This window comes from Indicator indicator, chromosome 16 (assembly GCF_027791375.1).
Source record: "Indicator indicator isolate 239-I01 chromosome 16, UM_Iind_1.1, whole genome shotgun sequence".
Classification (NCBI taxonomy): Eukaryota; Metazoa; Chordata; class Aves; order Piciformes; family Indicatoridae; genus Indicator; species Indicator indicator.
In genome coordinates, this window is record NC_072025.1 from 19692315 (window position 1) to 19710811 (window position 18497).

Below are 18497 nucleotides of genomic sequence, written 5' to 3' on the forward strand. Positions count from 1 at the left end.
TGCATTTAATCCCATTTTTCTACTTATGGCCATAATAAATGTCACAGCACTGTGTGTAGAGGAGCTGTTCTAAGCCAGTAGTCCTTTCCAGATTCATATTTTCAACTCTTCTGAATTGCAAGACATGCAATAAGTACACTAGTCCATTTCTTGCCCCAGACTGCACTAGAGCAGTGATTTGAACTGTGCATTTCCCTCAGCAGCAGTGCAGTCTTCTCCCCTTCCTCCGGACCACTCACTGCCAGTATTGCTTCTCCACATTCTGATCTTGCTATTGCCATTGAAATTACCAGCAAAGATATAAATTATTACCTGACAGGTTTCTCATGTAGCAAATTATTCAGCTGTGCTTAGTTAATCCCTATCCAGCCAAATGTGCACCAAATTACATCACTCCCTCTCTTGTCACTCTTGATTCACACCAATAAACTATAGCATGAAGTCTTGCTTTTACTTTTTCCAGTCCTATAAGACACCTAGGTTTGCTTTTCCAAACCCTATCTAGTTCTCATCACTATTCCCTATCAAGTGCTACTTAAACTCAGAATCACAGAATTAACCCAGTTGGAAAAGACCTTCAAGATCATCAAGTACAACCTATCAAAACTCTTGACTGTTTTGCAAACCAGCACTATAATAGTACCTGAAAATTATGGGAAAGTTCTGGACACAGGGCCTCATATTGTCCAAGCTCCTCCTCTGGCCGGTCAAGCACTGGTTGTGACTTCAATTTGTTCACATCTGTCTCCAAGTCATAATCCTACAAAAGCAGAATTAGAAAAGCATGCAGAGCAAACATTCCCCATGAGATGACTGTTAAAGTAAATATTCTTTATACTACCATTGATTTCTAATGACATCATCCATTTTTAATGAGTCATATAACTGTTCTTACCATACTCATGAAAATCGTGAAATTAATATTACAGAATGCAAAAGAGAGACACAAGAGGAAAACTCAATGTTTGAGTATGCAAGGAGAGACACCATGAAGAGATGGCTGCCAAAAAAACATCAAGACTTAAACTTAAACCTTTTCATAAGCACCTCAGCTTGGGAGGTTTTGAAGTAAGAGACATCAACAACTAGGAATCATTTCTGAGCACATCATCCACTCCCTTGTTTGTGTTGTGTAAACCAGTAGGCACAGCTCCTCCAGGTGTAGTTGGTAACATTCTGATTCAAAGAAACAATAATCAAACCAATGCGTATTTAGGAAGAAAATCCTCAGAATGTTTTGAAGCCAAAATTGTCCTCACAAACCCAGAAAGCTTAAACACTCCTACCTTTGATTTAGGCAAGCACGTGGTTTCTGAGTGGCTACCAATCAAAGGCCCATGTCCATATCATTGAAATTGTAAGGCACCAACTGCTTATATTTTATTTTTATCTCCCAAAGTTACTTATAAAAACCTGTGAAACTCTTTGCCCAATCCATCTTCTACACTTTCCAAATTCCTTGATATTTTTGTATGAAAAAAAAAAAAAAGACTAAAACACTTTTCAAATCTCAGCTATCAATGAATCAGGGATAAGAACTCTATCTTAAACTTTCAGTTGAAAGTATTTGTGCCTTGATGTGCAGCCTCCTTCATATCAGATAGAAGAACCAAAGCCAAACTGTGTCAAGCATTCAGTCATTGCATAAGAAACCAGGAAAACAGGGGGCAAGAGGGAAGGCTGAAGATGTGGCATTGATGGTTGGGCATTCTGCTACAGCATCATTTAAGTAATTCAACACATCAGTAGTAATTATACTCAAGAAAACACCAAAGGAGTGATTTGCATCTAATAAACAGACTAATTTCCAAGTCCTTATCAAAACAAAAAAGATAAAATTGCCTGAATGGAAAAGGGCCCATGGCACTTCAAACCCTGAGGCACACTTGTGTTGCAAAACAGAGTCTGAAGTGCTGCTAGGACCTATTTGAAAAGGTGATGGAGAGCTGCAAAAGAGCATGAGGTCAGTTTAAAAGGATTTGCCACTAATAGCATCATGAGGCATAAGCAGCCTCAAGCTTGCTGAAGTTTCAGGCTGAGAAGAACAGATAATTGATGTGAGGATTTTGATTTTCATAGAACTCTGAAAAGTTCCTGATGGAAACAAAGATCAAATTTTCAGTTTGGCTGGTTTTAATGCCAGGTATGGTTGCATGTTGTCTAACTCTGAAAATCCTAGAATGGTCTAGGTTGGATGAGACCTCCAGAGGTCATCAGGTCCAACCCCCTCTGCAGTCAGCAGGGACATCCTCAACTAGATCAGGTTGCCCAGAGTCCTGTCAAGCCTCACCTTGAATATCTCCACAGTTGGGGTCTCAACTACCTACCTGGGCAACCTGTTCCAGAACCATCATGGTAAAGAACTTGTTCCTATCCAATGCAACATTCTCCCCTACTCTTGCACAGTGATTTGAAACCTCATCTTTTCATTCCCCAATACTCCTTTCTTTTCCAGTTTCCTGGGGGGAACCTTAGAGCTGCTTTCCAGTACCTGAAAGGATCCTACAGGAAGGCTAGAGAGGGATTTTTCATAAGGGTGTCTAGTAAAAGAAGGGGGAATGGTTTGAAGCTGAGGGGGAGTAAGGTTAGACTGAATCTGAGGAAGAAGGTCTTCAGTATGAGGATGGTGAGACTCTGAAATAGGCTGCCCAAGGAGATTGTGGCTGCCTCCTCCCTGGGGGTGTTCCACTACCCTCATGCTGCACAACTCATTTCTAATATCCAATCTACGTTTGTAAACCACATCATACCAGGAAACATTGTGAAACATACATACAAAAAAAGGTAAACTAAAACTTCATCATCAATTCCCTGCTTTTTTTTTTTTTGCTCTTGTAGAAAGATTTGTCGTGTGAGCTACGTGACCAACACACAGCCAATAAACAGTTAAAGCTTATATTCAGAGCAAGCTCTTGGGAAAAAAAATTAAAAAAAAAAAAAAATCCCCTTGCTCACATCTATTTGGTAAATTCTTGTGAATAATGAAATAGTTCAGAGGAATAGAGGATCTGTTTCCAAGTGAATAACTAATTAAAGAACAAGATAAATTCACTATGAGGTTTATTTCTAATAAGCATCTTGATGAGCTTTAATATTGAGATAGAAACAGTCAGACAGGGGCAAGTTGGGACACTGGGCCCACTTGGGGCTTTTTAACTTATTTTTCACTGGGCAACCTCAGTTTAATGCTTGAGAAGAAAAAGGACAGGGCAAGTGATGAAAATACTCTTCCACAGAAGCCTCAATCATATCTAATTAAACTATATTCACAACTTCATTCCTTTAATTTGCCTTCCAAACTACTTTATGTGGCTAAAACCTAAATCAGGAGCATTCAGTGCTTCACATTTGTGTATGTGCTTATATGTCCTTCCACAAGAAAAAGGTCTGCATTCATCCTCAGCTGGTAGGGGGCTTTGCCAGTTAGGTAGTGACAGGAAGAGTGCAAAAGGGAGAAAGTGGGAAGAGTATTGAATAATTCGATGCATTATTTATGTGCAGCAGCAAATAAAGAAGGAATACAGGTTCAAATCACCCAGCTGAGCCTGAGAACCAACGTTTTTTCCTAAGGCAGGCACACAACCCAAATATGCTCCAATATGGGGAATCAAAAGAGGAGAATTAGTCTTTCCCAGGTGATAACTCAGTTTTCAACTACTAAGTGCCATTTCTGCTCTACATGTTGAGGAATCAAAAAAAGCATCATTTATCCCCAGCTGTGCACTCACTGGTCAGTCTGCAGCAACAGAAAAGCCACCAAACCTGCACCATCCTGGGTGACAGACTTGGCAATTAAAAAGAGAAAATGCAAGGAAGTCTCTTCAATAACAGGCAAACCTTTCTCATTTACTTCTTTCAAGTATCCTTCCATTATTCATGTAGTGTATTTATGTGGGACCACATGCTTATCTACATCCTCTGCTTAGTTTGTCAGGATGTTAAAATGGACAAAGAAAAGTTTACTTTCCAGAAGGTGGATGATTAAGGAGATTATGGCTTATATACCTACTTCATCCTTACTCTCCATATCTTCATTATCCAAGTATTTTTCAACTTCTTCCTCTCCATCACTTTCATCACCTGAAAAAGTAGAAAAAAAAAAAAGAAAAGTGGTAGAAACAAAGGTGTTCAACCCACTACCTTTCCTCAAGCCTTCTTCCTTGTGTACCACACGCCTTTAAACTACAACCCACCACAATTCTGATTAAAGCAGATCCCATTTGTTAGTCTAATATAAATGAATTTGGCAGAAAAGCTCCCATTTTTTTAAAGCTCTTTGCTCTTGGACTCGAGCATTGCCTTTCAAACCCATGACAAATATCACCATAATACAGATCCAGCTCCTATTACAAAGCAATACAGAGATTTTCTCCTTGGCTGCAATAATATTAGAGGATGCACTGAATCTGTACTATCTGTATTATGGTGTTTTACTGCACTACCATCATTAAAGTACCTGAGCATCTCCCATACAAAATGGAAAGCAACAGAGAAATGACTTTTATGTATCATGGAGTCTGCCATTCCCCCTTTCTGCAGGGTGGTCATCCTGCCTGTGCTTCAGTTCTGCTTTTCAGTAAGTGCTCCTGTCTCTCACTCAGAATCATCACAGAATGGCTGAGGTTGGAAGGGACCCCAGAGATCATCTATTCCAAGCTGCCCACCATGGGCAGGGACACCTCTCAACAAGACTCAGCTGCTCAAGGCCTCATCCAACCTGGCTTTAAACGCCCCCAAGGAGGAGGCATCCACAACCTCCCTAGACAGCCTGTTCCAGAGTCTCACCACCCTCATACTGCAGTGACTGCTACCCACTTTTATTTTAGAAAGCAAAAAAGATAACACCTATTAGAGTTCTTAACTAGGAAAGCTGCAGGGCAGTGCTCCCCCCACAAACAGTCCTGCCCAGGCACAATGACCTCTTTGGTGGTGTTGTGTAGCAGTGGCATCTTCAGCCTCTGCCATACCCCTTCTCTTCAATTATTTTTTAGATACTAGAAGGATTCTTTCCCCACCCCCTATGCTCCTTTTAATCTTTTCTCATTTATTCCCCAAACAGAATTGCCTAAACTTCAAGACCACCTAGGAGCAGTTTTATTTTTACTGAGTGACACTGTAGGACATGAGATTAATTTTTAACTGAGAAACCTGAGGATGAGGCTGCCAAGCCTCCCTTCCCCACATCCACATTCAGTTCTCATGTTGTGCTGCTTTTCCTTCTACTGACCTCACCCTTCAGCCACTTACTTTCAGATCCCTCGTGTGGAGGTTCAGCCTTTGCATTTCCAGGAAGAGGGAAGCAATAGGAACTTGTTACACTTTTCAGAGGCAGAGACTCTTTGGGGTAGCACTTTCTCAGAATCTGAATCACTGTGGTTATGATAGGATCCAGATTTTTACAAGGTAAACAGTCCTAGGAACCAAAGAAGAACAATGGTAAGAATTGTCTTTTGCAGTTGTCCTGCTTATTATGCACAATCCCCCAGAGCAGAGACACTCTTCTGAATGGAATGTGAAATTTTCATATTTATGGGGTGCCTTTTTTTTGTCTGCTCCTCCCTCTTTTTCTTCTCCTCTTCCTTTTTACCTTTACAAAAAAAAAAAAAAAACTAAGCCAAAACAAACAAATAAAAAATGACCCACACATCAAAAAAAAATCCCACCAAACCAACAAAAACATTCCTGGACCTGCAAGACCTCAAGTTCTTGCAGTCTGTTTCTTCCAGAAATACAGCCTCCCATGAAATTCTGAGGACTTGCATTGATGTACATAATTTAAAAGACAGAGCATTCCCTGGCTCTCCTCTTAGACATTATGGTCAAGGTATATAGAAGGAAGGCACAACAGCAGCATAAGCTGAAACATCCTAGCTTACATAGATAAGAGTAGCAATGCAAAGGTGTGCTCTTTAACAGGGATTTTAAAGGTCCTGCAGTGAGTTAATGCATAGTTTTTGACAGCCGAATCACAGAATCAGTCAGGGTTGGAAGGGACCACAAAGATCATCTAGTTCCAACTCCCCTGCCATGGGCAGGGACACCTCACACTAGAATGCCAACATCTGTGCTTCTGCACAGGTCCCTGTCCATGGTGGGCAGCTTGGAGTAGATGATCCCTAAAGATCCCCTCCAACCTTGGCCATTCTGTGACTCCAGGATTTCTGCATTCCTGCAGCACAGATAAAAAGGAGCAGCCCAGAGAGGAGAATAGAAACTTTGTGACATTGTCTGACATCCCATAGTTAGGATTTGGGCTGGACGGGGAAAAAAATACACAAATCAAAATAAACCCCACAAACAAACAAACAACAACACAAGTGCTCAGCAGAAGCAGGAAGATGACCAAAGAACATTAAGGAAGTCCTTGATTGTGATCAGGCAGCTGGCTGTATAGGGAGGTTTTTGGCTGTACAAGGTTGTATTCTGTTTTCTCCCATATGATTGAATGGCATTACAAGATTCAGGGGGATTAGCCAGGACTCCTGTGGGGAGGTTAGAAACATCACCTAAAGCTGACATACTTACAAGCCTCACTACAAGAATCATAATGTGTATTCCTAGATCCCTGGCTGTTAGGAACAAGGAGGAGAGAAAAGATGATTTTGAAAGCATCTCTAAGGAAGGTTTTCTTGCGGTTAGAGCAAAACACCAAGGAGAACTGGTTTCTATTTTCAATATTTCAATTTATTCACTCTTGAAGTGGTGTTTGGTTGCTTTTGTTTGCTTGGTATTAAAGGAAAGATAAGTAAAGTTTGTCTATAGTGGAAACAGAATAATGTTCTTGAACAGTCTTAGTATAGTTTAGTAAAGCTGTCCTGGTTTTATTAGAACAGTGAACACAGGACTGCATAAATGCCCACCTTGGGGCAGCCATCTGAATCCTCTGCCAAGTGAATTGAGACAGTCAGGAACAAGGCAGGCTCATCCAGACAAAGGACTTCCACAGGTGAAATTATTCAATGATGCTGTTTGAAAGTCATTTTTCTTTAGAGCAAATTAGATTAGAAGTGCAAACAAGCCTTCAGATCCCTTACAGGGAATGTGTGGGACTGTATTCATTACTGTTCATGAAGTGCTCTCAGACTCCAAGATAACACAGTTTACAGATGGCTGAAAAATGTTCCATCACTGTATTGGAAAAGGCTTTTTTACTGACACTGGCCTGCTTTGCCTGTGTGCTAACTATCCCATTTATTTTTATGGTGGCATATTACAAATTAGGGAAGAGAGTGAATCCTTAGCTCAGAAATCCCCTGTAAAGCAAACCTGAATTCAGGGGATCAGCTTTTTAGCCTCCACACTCAGGCTTTTCTCTGCAGAAACTGGAATTGTCTGGGTATGATGATACATGTGATGCATACAAAAAAAAAAAAAATGGAAAAAAAAAGGAGATTTCACTATGGTAGTAAGGCAAAAAAAAAATAGTGATGCTAATGGATGCTACTAGTGGGAAACAGAGTAGAGTAGAGGATAATGCTATTCTGGAGTAGAACATAGCACAGGAAGGCTGAAACCAGATGAGATTTAAGAAATTGGATGGATAAATGAAATAGCAAAATAATGTTCTATGCACCAGTCTCTCCTACAGTGGATACAAACCTGTTTGCTCGTCTCAGAGTAGGCAGCTCCCTGTCACTGCACACAAAGCCAGCCAGTTACTAATGTGACTATACCATTTGACTGCCATGAAAGTCTAAGTGAAGCTTGGAAAAAGAAATGGGAGCTGAAAGCACACCCTTTCCACAAATTAAATAATTAGCTACAATTATTTTTCATTCTAGGCAGAAACAAAACCCAAAATACTGCTCAATTCTTCCCAAAATATTGCTGAATTCTCCCCAAAGTCTCATCTCCTCATCTATGTAAAGAGACAGTCTTTGAACTGCTGGCTCTTGCTGTAAAGATCATAGAATCGTCTGGGTTGCAAGGGACCTCCAAAGGTCATCTAATCCAAGCCCCTCTGCAGTCAGCAGGGGCATCCTCAACTAGATCAGGTTGCCCAAAGCCCTTTCAAGCCTCACCTTGAATATCTCCAGGGATGAGGTCTCGACAAACTCTCTGGGCAAAGATAGGCTAAGGGCTATTAAAAGCTCAGATATTTCAGCTGTCCATCAGCCCTTACAATAAGCATCTGAAGAGATTTCATCTGAAAACCAGCCTCACAAAAACAAGTTCCACTGGATGATCTTATAACAAATCCATCTTGGCAAAACTGTTTCCATTTCAAAAGGTTAAAATAAAATGTAAAAAAAAAAGAAAAAGGTTTCAGCAGGGCTTTTCTAGTCAGCTGTTAGCACCTTTAAAATATCTTTAGCTTCTCAGAGTTTGGTCAAGGCTAATCATCCCAGCCAGCAAATTCCTAAAGGCACTAAACCAGTGTCTACACACACAGAGGGATTGCTCTCCCAAGCAGGAGTTCTTTGCCTTGTTCTGTCTCAGTCTCTCTCTCTTACTACAGCCTGCAGTTCCTCTCAGGAGGATGGATGTAGAATAGATTTCCTATTTTTGTCTACCACGAAGACTATAAAGAATTTAGTAGCAGCAGCATCCTCTCCCTCGGGATGGAGTAGGGAAGAGCCTAAGAGACTTCCTAGGGCTGTCAGACACCTCCTGACGCTGTGTCTTGGAGGGGCACTGTAGGACTGATAACATCTCAAAGAAGCAGTAAAGGAGTGTTCAGCCTTGAAGTTATTAACCTTGGTAATTCCCCTTCCAAGATCTTCCCAGTAGCACACAGTAGAAAAACAAAAGCATGCTGGAGGCCCCTGGAGCTGTCATTTCTGCTCCACTGCCAGCCTTTGGAAGGATTAGCATTATCAGTGTTCACTGCAGCCTTACTGTGTCATTTCCTGTTTGCTCACCCAAGGTGACCCCATGCTTGCACTTCCCATAAGGTTGCTTCCAGGCTAAACTATCAAGAGATGTTATCTCAGAAAGCCACATAGGTTGTAGAAGGCTCTTGAGAGGGAACAAGCTGACATCTACCCTCAAGGAGCTGTTGCTATCCACCCTATTCAAGTTTCTCCAGACCAGGGACTTCTCATTAACAAAGACCACACTCCCTTGAAAGATCTGCTGGTCCTGGCCACTTCATCCCACCTGAAAAAGTAGGCAGCTCCTCAGAAGGGAAGCTAAGTGAGTAATACCTTTCAGTTGCAAGAGAATTGATCACAACAGCAATGGGAAAGGTGCAGATGCAAATACACTGGAGCATAGGGGAAGAGAATTTTTGGAAGAGAAGGTGACAGGGTTTCCATTCTGTCTATGATGGTGCTAGAATGAGATCATGCACTAGGCAGTAGCAATGACACTGGGAAACAGTCCTTGTAGACCCACATGGGGCAAGAACTGAAGGTTTCTCTGTAAGTGACTTCTCAAGGCTAAGGAAGCATCTTGGTGAGACACTCTGAGGAAACCATTACTGTTCTGCACCTGCTGCTTTCTACATCTTACAGGGATCCCATTCTCTGGACCATGTCATCTTTCCTGATTAACCCACGTCAGTGTTTCACAAGATTACAACTGGGCCTCCTGATAAATACTTGGAGATTTCTCATTTAGCAAAGGCCTGGCTAAATTAACTTTTTTTTTTTTTCTAATCAAGACTGATTGGGTGGAATTATCCATTTGAACACCCAACAGAAAACATCTCATGAAGCATTTAAGCACCTCTTCTCTAGAGACACTGCGTTGTTCCTTAGGATAGGAATTCCAAGCAGACAGCAGGACTCATAGGGGAGTTGTTTTAACATGATCAGGTTTCTTTCACTGATATGTTACATAAATTCAGGATCAAACTATGGAATTCCCTGCAGGGTGAGGCAAAAGCCAACATTAACTCTTAATCCCTCTCACTTCAGCACAAAAGCACCATTTACCTGCACGCTTGTGAAGAGAATCTCCATCCCATGGGATCCAAGGAAACTCTCTCTGCCCAGCTGGATGTTGGTGATGTGCTTTAGGCAGAGCAGGAGACCCCTACGAATAGAAACGTAGTCGTTGGAGACATCATTGTGATGCCAGTCTTGATAGAGCCTCAGCAACTCATCCAGGTAGCCTCTGGTCACTGCCCGCCGGCTGTTCGACTCTGGAAACAAAGAGAAGAAGCTGAGTTAAACTCTTTCCACAGCTCACACTGTGACATAAGCCACATGGCTGCTCAGTGCTCAGACTTTAACACCTGCTTTAACACCTTATTCTTTAATAGTCCCATGCTGCATCCTGTTCTGGTGTCCCCAGCATAAGAAGGACAGAGCTGCTGGAGAGAGTCCAGAGGAATGATCCAAGGGCTGGAGCACCTCTGCTGTGCGGATAGGCTGAGGGAGCTGGGGGTGTTCAGCATGGAGAGGAGAAGAGAAGACTCCACAGGGACCTCAGAGCTGCCTTCCAATAGCTGAAGGGATCCTGCAGGAAGGCTGCAGAGGAACTTTTCATGAGGGTGTCTAGAGACAGGACAAGGGGGAATGGTTTGAAGCTGAGGGAGAGTAGGGTTTAGACTGGATCTTAGGAAGAAAGTCCTGAGTACAAGGGTGGTGAGACTCTGGAATAGGCTGGCCAGGAAGGTTGTGGATGCCTCCTTCCTGGGGATGCTCAAAGTCAGGTTGGATGAGGCTGAGTCTAGTTGAGAGGCATCACTGCTTATGGCAGGGAAGTTGGGGTAGATGATTCTCTGAGGTCTCTTCCAACCTCAGCCATTCTAGGATTCTCAATTAAAAACAAAACACACCAAACCAAATTTTAAGAAAGTCAACCAACCAAATAAACCCACCCAACAAATAAACAAAGAAAAAAAGAAAAATACCAAAACTCAACAATTTAAGGTGTTGTTTACTACACATAAGCTAGGCTCTTCGCAAACAAACAAAAAACTCAATGAAGCACTCTCTCTCCCTCCTTTCTAGGTAGAAAGGACTGCTCTAAAATGCTCCAGACAAACCAAACCAGAGGTGCTGAAAAAGGCAGAGCCTAAATTTCCTTCTAAGTGCTACTAAGCTTAATCCCATTTGCAGCACCTTATGGTGCTGAACATTGCTGAAACTAAAGAAGCCCCTGATGAGTGAGAAAAGCAAAAGAACCATAAGATCAGTCAAGAGCAGCTCATGCAATCACCATATAGTGCTATACCAGAGTTCTGAGAGAACACCTTGCTGAGATCAACACATCCAGAAACCTTGTAGCTGTCCAGTCCTGTCACAGCCAGGGAAATTATGTTTAACTTCTAAATGTGCTCCTGTACATAGCAATATAATCAAAGTCATGAATCAAATGATTCTGGAAACCTATAGCATATTAAAATTACCTAAACACCAACAGGAGCAGCAGAAGTTTGGGCTTTGCTGCTGTTTTCTAGCTCTGAGATGTTTAAAGGTCACATTCAGGTAATGTTTGAAGGCTTTACTGCAGAGAAAAGAAATTACTTTTTCTGTTCTTTTTTTTTTTTTTTTTTTTTTTTTTAAGTAAGCTTCCTAAAAACATAAAAGGAAAGTTACAATGTTGCCTTGCCCTGGTTGGAGTTAGAACAGAATTAATTTTGTTCAGTGATGTTACTTTTCAGCTCAGTCTAAGTAGCTGGCCACTCTGAAATTAACAGCCTGTTTTCACAAGCAGTTTTCACAAGCCTGTTTTCTAGCAGTGCTAACACTCCAGGTGTGCAGGTAGTGCCAAGGACTGCTAGCCAGACCAAGGTCACTGCTACATCTTGTGTACTATGTGAGGGTACAGAGCAAAAGGCCACACCAGCAGGGAGGAGCAGACAGGACAGGTGACCCTAAACTGACCAATTATTAATTCCATGTATGTCACATTCAGTACAAAGCTGAAGGATCATAAGGGTCAGGTTCCTCTTCTTCAATGGGCAGCATCTGAGGAGGACTCTGTTCATCTGCCTTTGATCCCAATCTGCAAGTTCCTGAATCCATGAGTTCCAGAAACCATGTCCTGAATCCAGTTCCCACCTACAGCTGAGTCCAGCCTGGTGACAGTGACTAATTGCCATCAGGGGTTTGGTTTGTATTTGTAAGTATTTTACTATTATTTTCAGACATTTCAATTTTCCCTTCCAGTTCATTAAGTGTCTCTCCCTTATTCCTTTTCTATTCCACTTTGGGAAGGGAGAGAGGTCAATAGAGAATATCTGTCACTCAGATGGGCCAGCCCAGCCCTAAATCCTTGACATCCCTTAATCATGTAACTCCTGGATATCAGACTAAAAGGAGAAGATCATAAAACTTGTGATGATATACAAATTTTGCTGAATGTTCCAACACACATCCCTTCACCCAACTGCACTCCTTACCCTGCCCCATGGAGCAAATGTGAAGCCATACCAGACTTCAGGCTCCCTCCCTTCAAACCACCCCTTCCTAAACATCTTCCTGACTGGTCCTGACACTCTTTCCTGTGACTCACAGTAGAAGCTGTCAGGAAGTCCATAACCAACCAAAGGGCAAGGTAGCATATGTAAGACTGGAGCTCAGCTCCCTGAATGCCAATCAGGACTTGCAGTTCACAACAGATGGCTCTTGGTATGGCTTCTCCAGAGCTAGTAGGTTCCAATTCATTTCCAGTTCATTAACCAAAGCACCAGAGCCCCTCACACCTGGAACATTAAAGTCATCAGTGGGGATTTACAGGACAGTAGAAGCAGCTAGAGGTTACAAGAGAACAGAAAGGTGCTGCATGAGGAATAGCAGCAACAAGGGAAGCCATGGAGAGTGTAAGCAGGAAGCAGATAGCAGGCAGCAAACCTCAATCCCAGCAATGAAGTAGGTGAAGGTACTGCAAAGGGAAGGAAGTCACCTTGGATCACCTCCATCTGTTCTCTGCAGCACATTAGGAAACTCTCACCTGGAGAAGGCATTGGAAGATAGTTCGGCTACCTGGTCTCATTCTGCAGTTTTCTCTGCTATAGGCAACACAGGGCAGGCAACAAACAGCACCCCCAGATCCGTTTGCCAACTCATTTTAATCCTGCTCTGCATCTTCACACCGCTCTGACACTTATCCACACTGACTGCTCCCAAAGCCATTCCAGCCTTACACAGCTCTGCCCAAACTCCTACACCTTGAGGTGCAGTTCTCTAACACTTTATTCCCTTGTAGTTAACCATTTGATCAAATAGTCATCTGCCACCTTGCATTCCTGGGCTCAGTGGCTGCAGGAGGTCATCTTACTCCTTTGACCTTCACAGTTTCTTTTTTACTATTGATCTTTCTGCAAGAAAACTTTAATTGCTTGAGAATCCCTTATCAATGCCAATGATTTTATTTGTGATTTCCTGTTAATCCTCAACCAGCTGTCATATTTACCAACCTGCAGGATGACTAACCCCTTAAATCAGTCAATCCTCCTTGAAGAATGACTCAGGAAGACCTGTAAAAGTCTATAGGTATATAAAACACAAGAGAGTCAGAGGATGTGAGGTAGGGACAACTTGGATCTGACTCAGAGATTCCCTGAACTGTTCAGAAGCAGAAGAAATTGGGCTAGAGGGATTTATAGCCCCTAGCATTGAGTACTTGGAGTCTCAGATCTCTGTGTCAGTGTCAATAGGACAAGGGAAATATTGGAAAGCTCTGCAGGTAGAGCTTCTTGGGGGATTTATTAAGGGGAAGAAATAAAGATTAAAACATAATTATCATAAAATGCCTGTGATATTTTCTTTATGTCTTTCAAGACAGAAATCCACACTGGGATTCCAGCCCCATAAGGACCAGAGCACACAACTGGTCCACATCTCAGTTTTATCACTGAATGACAAGCATGGAGGAAGCTGGGTAAAGAACTACACTAGGTTTCCCCTCATTTTTGAGGCTACTTATCACCTTTAGTACCAAAACTGTTCCTCTGAGAAGTGAGGCTAAAACAGTCTGTTCTGTGAGATGGAAGAGGTAAGACTATAGTTCCCTCAGCACTTGGATCTGAAGCTATGAAAATTACTTGCTGAAGGGGCAAAAAAACCCCAACATTCATTTTGCTTCTCCTGTCTGATTCCATTGATTCCTCTCTGATCTACTGTCTTGTCACTGGGTTTCTTTTTTTTTCCCCCCTCCATTTTTTTCAGTTGCATAGTCAACAAAGTAGTGAATAAAATGAAGAAGGAAGTATGCCAGCATTTCCAGAAGGCAGAACAGAAAAAGGAGGCCTCCCCACCTGCCTGGGTCTGCTGGTCTCTCCATCTAAGGATGCACCTGCACAGGTATCTATCTGTATGTTGGCATAAATGCAGATGGTGGAAATGAATCATACAGGTACAAACAGCTCTGCACAGATTTGTAGGCAGCAAGAACTCAGCCCTCCTGGAGTGAGCATGCCTGATCTGCAGTGGCAAGAGGTACAATGTCCTCCAGTCTTTTGACCCTTTTCCTGTCATTATTTCTTCAGTCCCCTTTTCCCAGGATAATGGCCAGTGGAAACGGAAGCTCCTCTATTACACAGCTTTCAGAAGTGCCCAGGCATGGTGTTTCCTTCCTATCCCAATCCATGCTTGGTCTGTGTGGCAGATACAGCCCTTCCCATTAAACTAACTGAACTTTGGCATAGGCAGATGCTCAGCAAGTAAACCAAACCAAAGCCAATCCTATTGTGTGAACACATCAGTGAGAACACAGCACCAGAACAACAGCTGAGCTGGAGACTGGGCTGAGAAGTGACCAAACCACATTAACAGCTGAAAATGACTACAAACCAACCACTTTATGTGACAAATGTCTGCAGGCACCAAGGCCTTTCGAGCTCTCCCCTTCCAGGGCAGCTAGCTGTGATCTCCCCTTGAGCAGGGACACCTCCCACAGTTACCCCTCAAAGGTGAGAGATCCCCAACACCAGACATTGATGGGTTGGTAACGTTTTGTTGCATGCATGTAACATTTAAGGCACATACAGTAAGCTTAAGCAATGGTCTTTGTATCCCATGACTAACTTTAAGGGCAGTAAATAGTAGAATATTGCCCACCAATCCATCTGCACTTCATCAATACTTTGCATACCTGAATTTACTGACTAAAAACTCGAACTAGATCAGATCAGAGAGATCTCTGACTTTTCTCCTTGCAACAGTCTGTCTTCCTAATTTTATTCTGGCATCTCTGACCACTGTCTTCATCCCCTTCCCCAAACCTGTCACCGGCACAGTATTTTCTTAGCTAAGTTTCCCATTCTGCCTGATGATCCTGGGACAAGCAACAGGGAAATGCTCAATGTCATCTTTGTGCCTTCCACTTTTAGAGCTGACCCTCCACTTTGGGCCTCCAGGGCAGGTCTGCTAGCTAGAGAAAGTTTAAGCACTGCAGCATAGAATATCTGGCCTGAATAATGTGTGCAGTTAACCAGAAACATTTGACATGGATACACAGAAGCATCAAGTGGTTAAAGATGCATTAAATTAGCAAGTGGTCACACTACAGAGACATCCTCAGCTCTTAGAGAATTCTGATTTGGTGTTGAAGGACAAGGACAAACACTGAATCCAAGGTTTCAGTCTAGTAGATAAGTCTCCTGACTGCTAGTGTTTCTGTGGACACCTCTGAAGCCATCCTCACATTCCAGTCCCCTTGGAAGTGTTTGCCAGGAGCACAGGGGCCACTGGAAAACATGCAGCATATTTAATCACAAAACTGAATTACAGTCAATCTGAAATATGATGAGCAAGGCACTGTTTAGCAGACAGAACAAAGAGATATTTATCTTTCTATCTGCATAAATCTCTTTGTTGATGCCATTCAGCTAATTCATTATGCCAAGAACATCCATTGCTCCAGTTTGGAGATAAGAATGCTCTGCTAAACTAACCCTATGGCAGCATAAGGAATGAAAAAAACCTCCAAATTCCCCACTCAGCTCTAGTGAATGCCTCTTGGGAATAAAAGATGCAAGATATGTCCTAAAGCCAAAGGAGAACAGTTATTTTAGTCAGTCATTGAGAAGCTATTTGTGCTAGAAATAAGCATGAGGCTTCCCTGTAGAAACAAAATGAGTTGTCCCCACAGATACACCCAGTCACCCATCAAGCACTGGAATGAATTCAGACCCAGTGGGCTCTATTAGCTCCAACAAGAAGCTGGTATTAGCTCAACACTTGCTGGAAGCCAGAAGACTCTTGTAATTGTGCCCTGTATACTTCAGAGCCCAGGCATTTATTTAATCATTTAATGCAGATGAATAAAGCAGAAGAGAACACAGGGAGGATTTCCTAGCAACTACAAGTGCTATGTTTTGCTCCTTGACTAGGAATCAGCCACAAGATTACCTTCAGTACAACTCATCCTTTCTACTCCAAAGTATTTGTTTTAGTTCCAGGTGTTGGCCAACTCAGTGGCAGTCATACAAACTGCATTATAACATGATGATTCTTCTCTAATTCACCCTTGTTACATTTTTTTCATCTGTAAAAATTCAAAGCAAGTCAACCCCTTCCCAGACTTTTGAAATAACTCCAGAAGGAGGCTGATTTTCAAAAATATTTCCTTGTTGTTCTTTAGTTTTCAGCTTCACAGCATCGCATGGTTGTAACTCCACAGAAAGCTGCAAGTCCACACAGAAAAAAAAAAATGCACAGCATTTCCAGATTGATTTTTCTGACCAAAATGGTTTGAAAGAGTTCCAATAAGGATACTGGAACTGGAAGACTTACCCAGGTTCAGCCAGGCCATCTTTGGAGGCACAAACACTGCCCATGCCAAGATAAAGGCAGTAAGCAATCAGTGTTGAAGCTGTCAACATATTAGTGCAGTTCCTCAGCATTTTGGTTTTGTTAGACTCACCCTGAGGAGCAAATCAGGGGAAAATTGCCATGCCCCAGGAGATGAAAGCAACCATTTTCTCTCCAGCACCAAGTTACTTCCAGTTTGGAATGTGTTTATGAACAAAGAGTAGTTTTGGGGGAAGAAAATATAAAGGACATTCCAAAAATGTTTCTAATTTTTTGCACAGAAATTGGCTCTTCTCAAAAGAAACTGAAATACAGAATCAAGACCTTTTGCATTCTGAAGTCCATTGGAAAAAAACTAGAAAAAAAAAGAAATGGTTTAGATGGTTGCAAAATTCAACTCTGATCAGAATAACCTACAAGCTGGAGAGGGACTTTTCATGAGGGTGTCTAGAGACAGGACAAGGGGAATGGTTTGAAGCTGAGGGAGAGCAGGGTTAGACTGGAGCTGAGGAAGAAGCTCTTCAGCAGGAGGGTGGTGAGACTCTGGAATAGGCTGCCCAGGGAGGCTGTGGCTGCCTCCTGCCTGGGGGTGTTCAAGGCCAGGTTGGATGAGGTCTTGAGTACCTGAATCAGGTTAAGATGTTGCAGTAGATGATCTCTGAGGTCCCTTCCAACCCTTCTGTGATCAATTTGGGGCCAGACTGGCAGTGCAGTTTTAATCGAGTGGTAGATAATGAAGCCTTAAACTGATTGTGAGAAATGAGTAGCTGGTGAAATATTAGACAGATGATAGACGTTATGATGTTGGCTGCAAGAGCTGACATGGTTTAGCCATGGAGCTATTTTGACACAAGATCAAAGACCTATCTGGGAAGATGTGGTGCAGAGTATTAGCAATTCAGCCATAGAGGGTGAAGGCCTTTCAGCAACCATAATCTGCTTATGTGCTAGAACATTGCTTTCTGTTTCTCACAGAGTTACTTAGCCCTCCTTGATGCCAGCATAAAAGGAACAGAATGACACTGATTATTTTATTCTATCAGCCACAAGGCATAATCCTTATGCTCTGATGAAAAAAAAAAACCTGAGAGCAGGTGAAAGGTTAAATAAAGGTTAGTTAACAGAAAATGATGAGGAAAGAGCAGGAAATGAGAGATTAAAGGCTGGGGGTGAAAAGGGAAGGTGAGAGGATAAGGAATACAAAAGGAGGAAGGAAAAGATACAGAACGAGAGGGGAAAGGCCATCAGCAATAACTGCTGTTAGCACACAGAATTGTCTTGATGAAATAAGCATGAACAGGAGGTGCCCACAACCTGTCTTTTTAAATTGCTCATTACAGTTTTTCTAGGGAGGCACTGCAAGGAAGACCCTGCCCCCTTCCCCAGCCCTTTTCCCTCAGTATCCACTGAGCAAATGCCTCTGAGACCAGCTCTAGCTAATTCCCATAAAGGCATACAAGCTGCTAATTCTGAGAAGTACAGATAGCCAGGAATAACAAATACAACGAAAATTAGATTAAAATAACCTGCTGATAAACAAATTACTCATCAGAAATAAATATTAGGTATAACACCAGCAGGAGCAGGGATCCCTATAACAGCATCGCCATCATGTGGCCCAAGGGGCTGAGTGGCCCCAGCCAATCTGCTCCATGACACCAGGAGATGCACCTAACTGTGCTTATAGAGCACATGTCCACTTCTCTTCCACTCTTGAGCTTCTTGCAGGCAATGGAAGGGCTTAGTGATGATCTCCCTGGATCCTCAGACACTGCTACAGCAAGATGAAGGATGAGAAAAGTAGTACATGTACCCTGGGACAGGGAGAAGAGACTCTGGGAAGGATGA

At 42.4% G+C, this 18497-nt stretch overlaps 1 protein-coding gene across 1 annotated transcript in view; it reads right to left on the bottom strand.

Annotated features, from left to right (window-relative positions):
- The window catches only part of AGBL1 (AGBL carboxypeptidase 1), a 302915-nt gene that overhangs the window by 250049 nt on the left and 34369 nt on the right, over positions 1-18497 (bottom strand). Inside the window, exons 7-10 of the mRNA XM_054387749.1 lie at positions 9879-10087; positions 5248-5413; positions 4010-4080; positions 644-760 (exon numbers count right to left, since the gene is read on the bottom strand). Coding sequence (XP_054243724.1) covers positions 644-760; positions 4010-4080; positions 5248-5413; positions 9879-10087 — 563 coding nt within the window. The remainder of the gene's footprint in view (positions 1-643; positions 761-4009; positions 4081-5247; positions 5414-9878; positions 10088-18497) is intronic.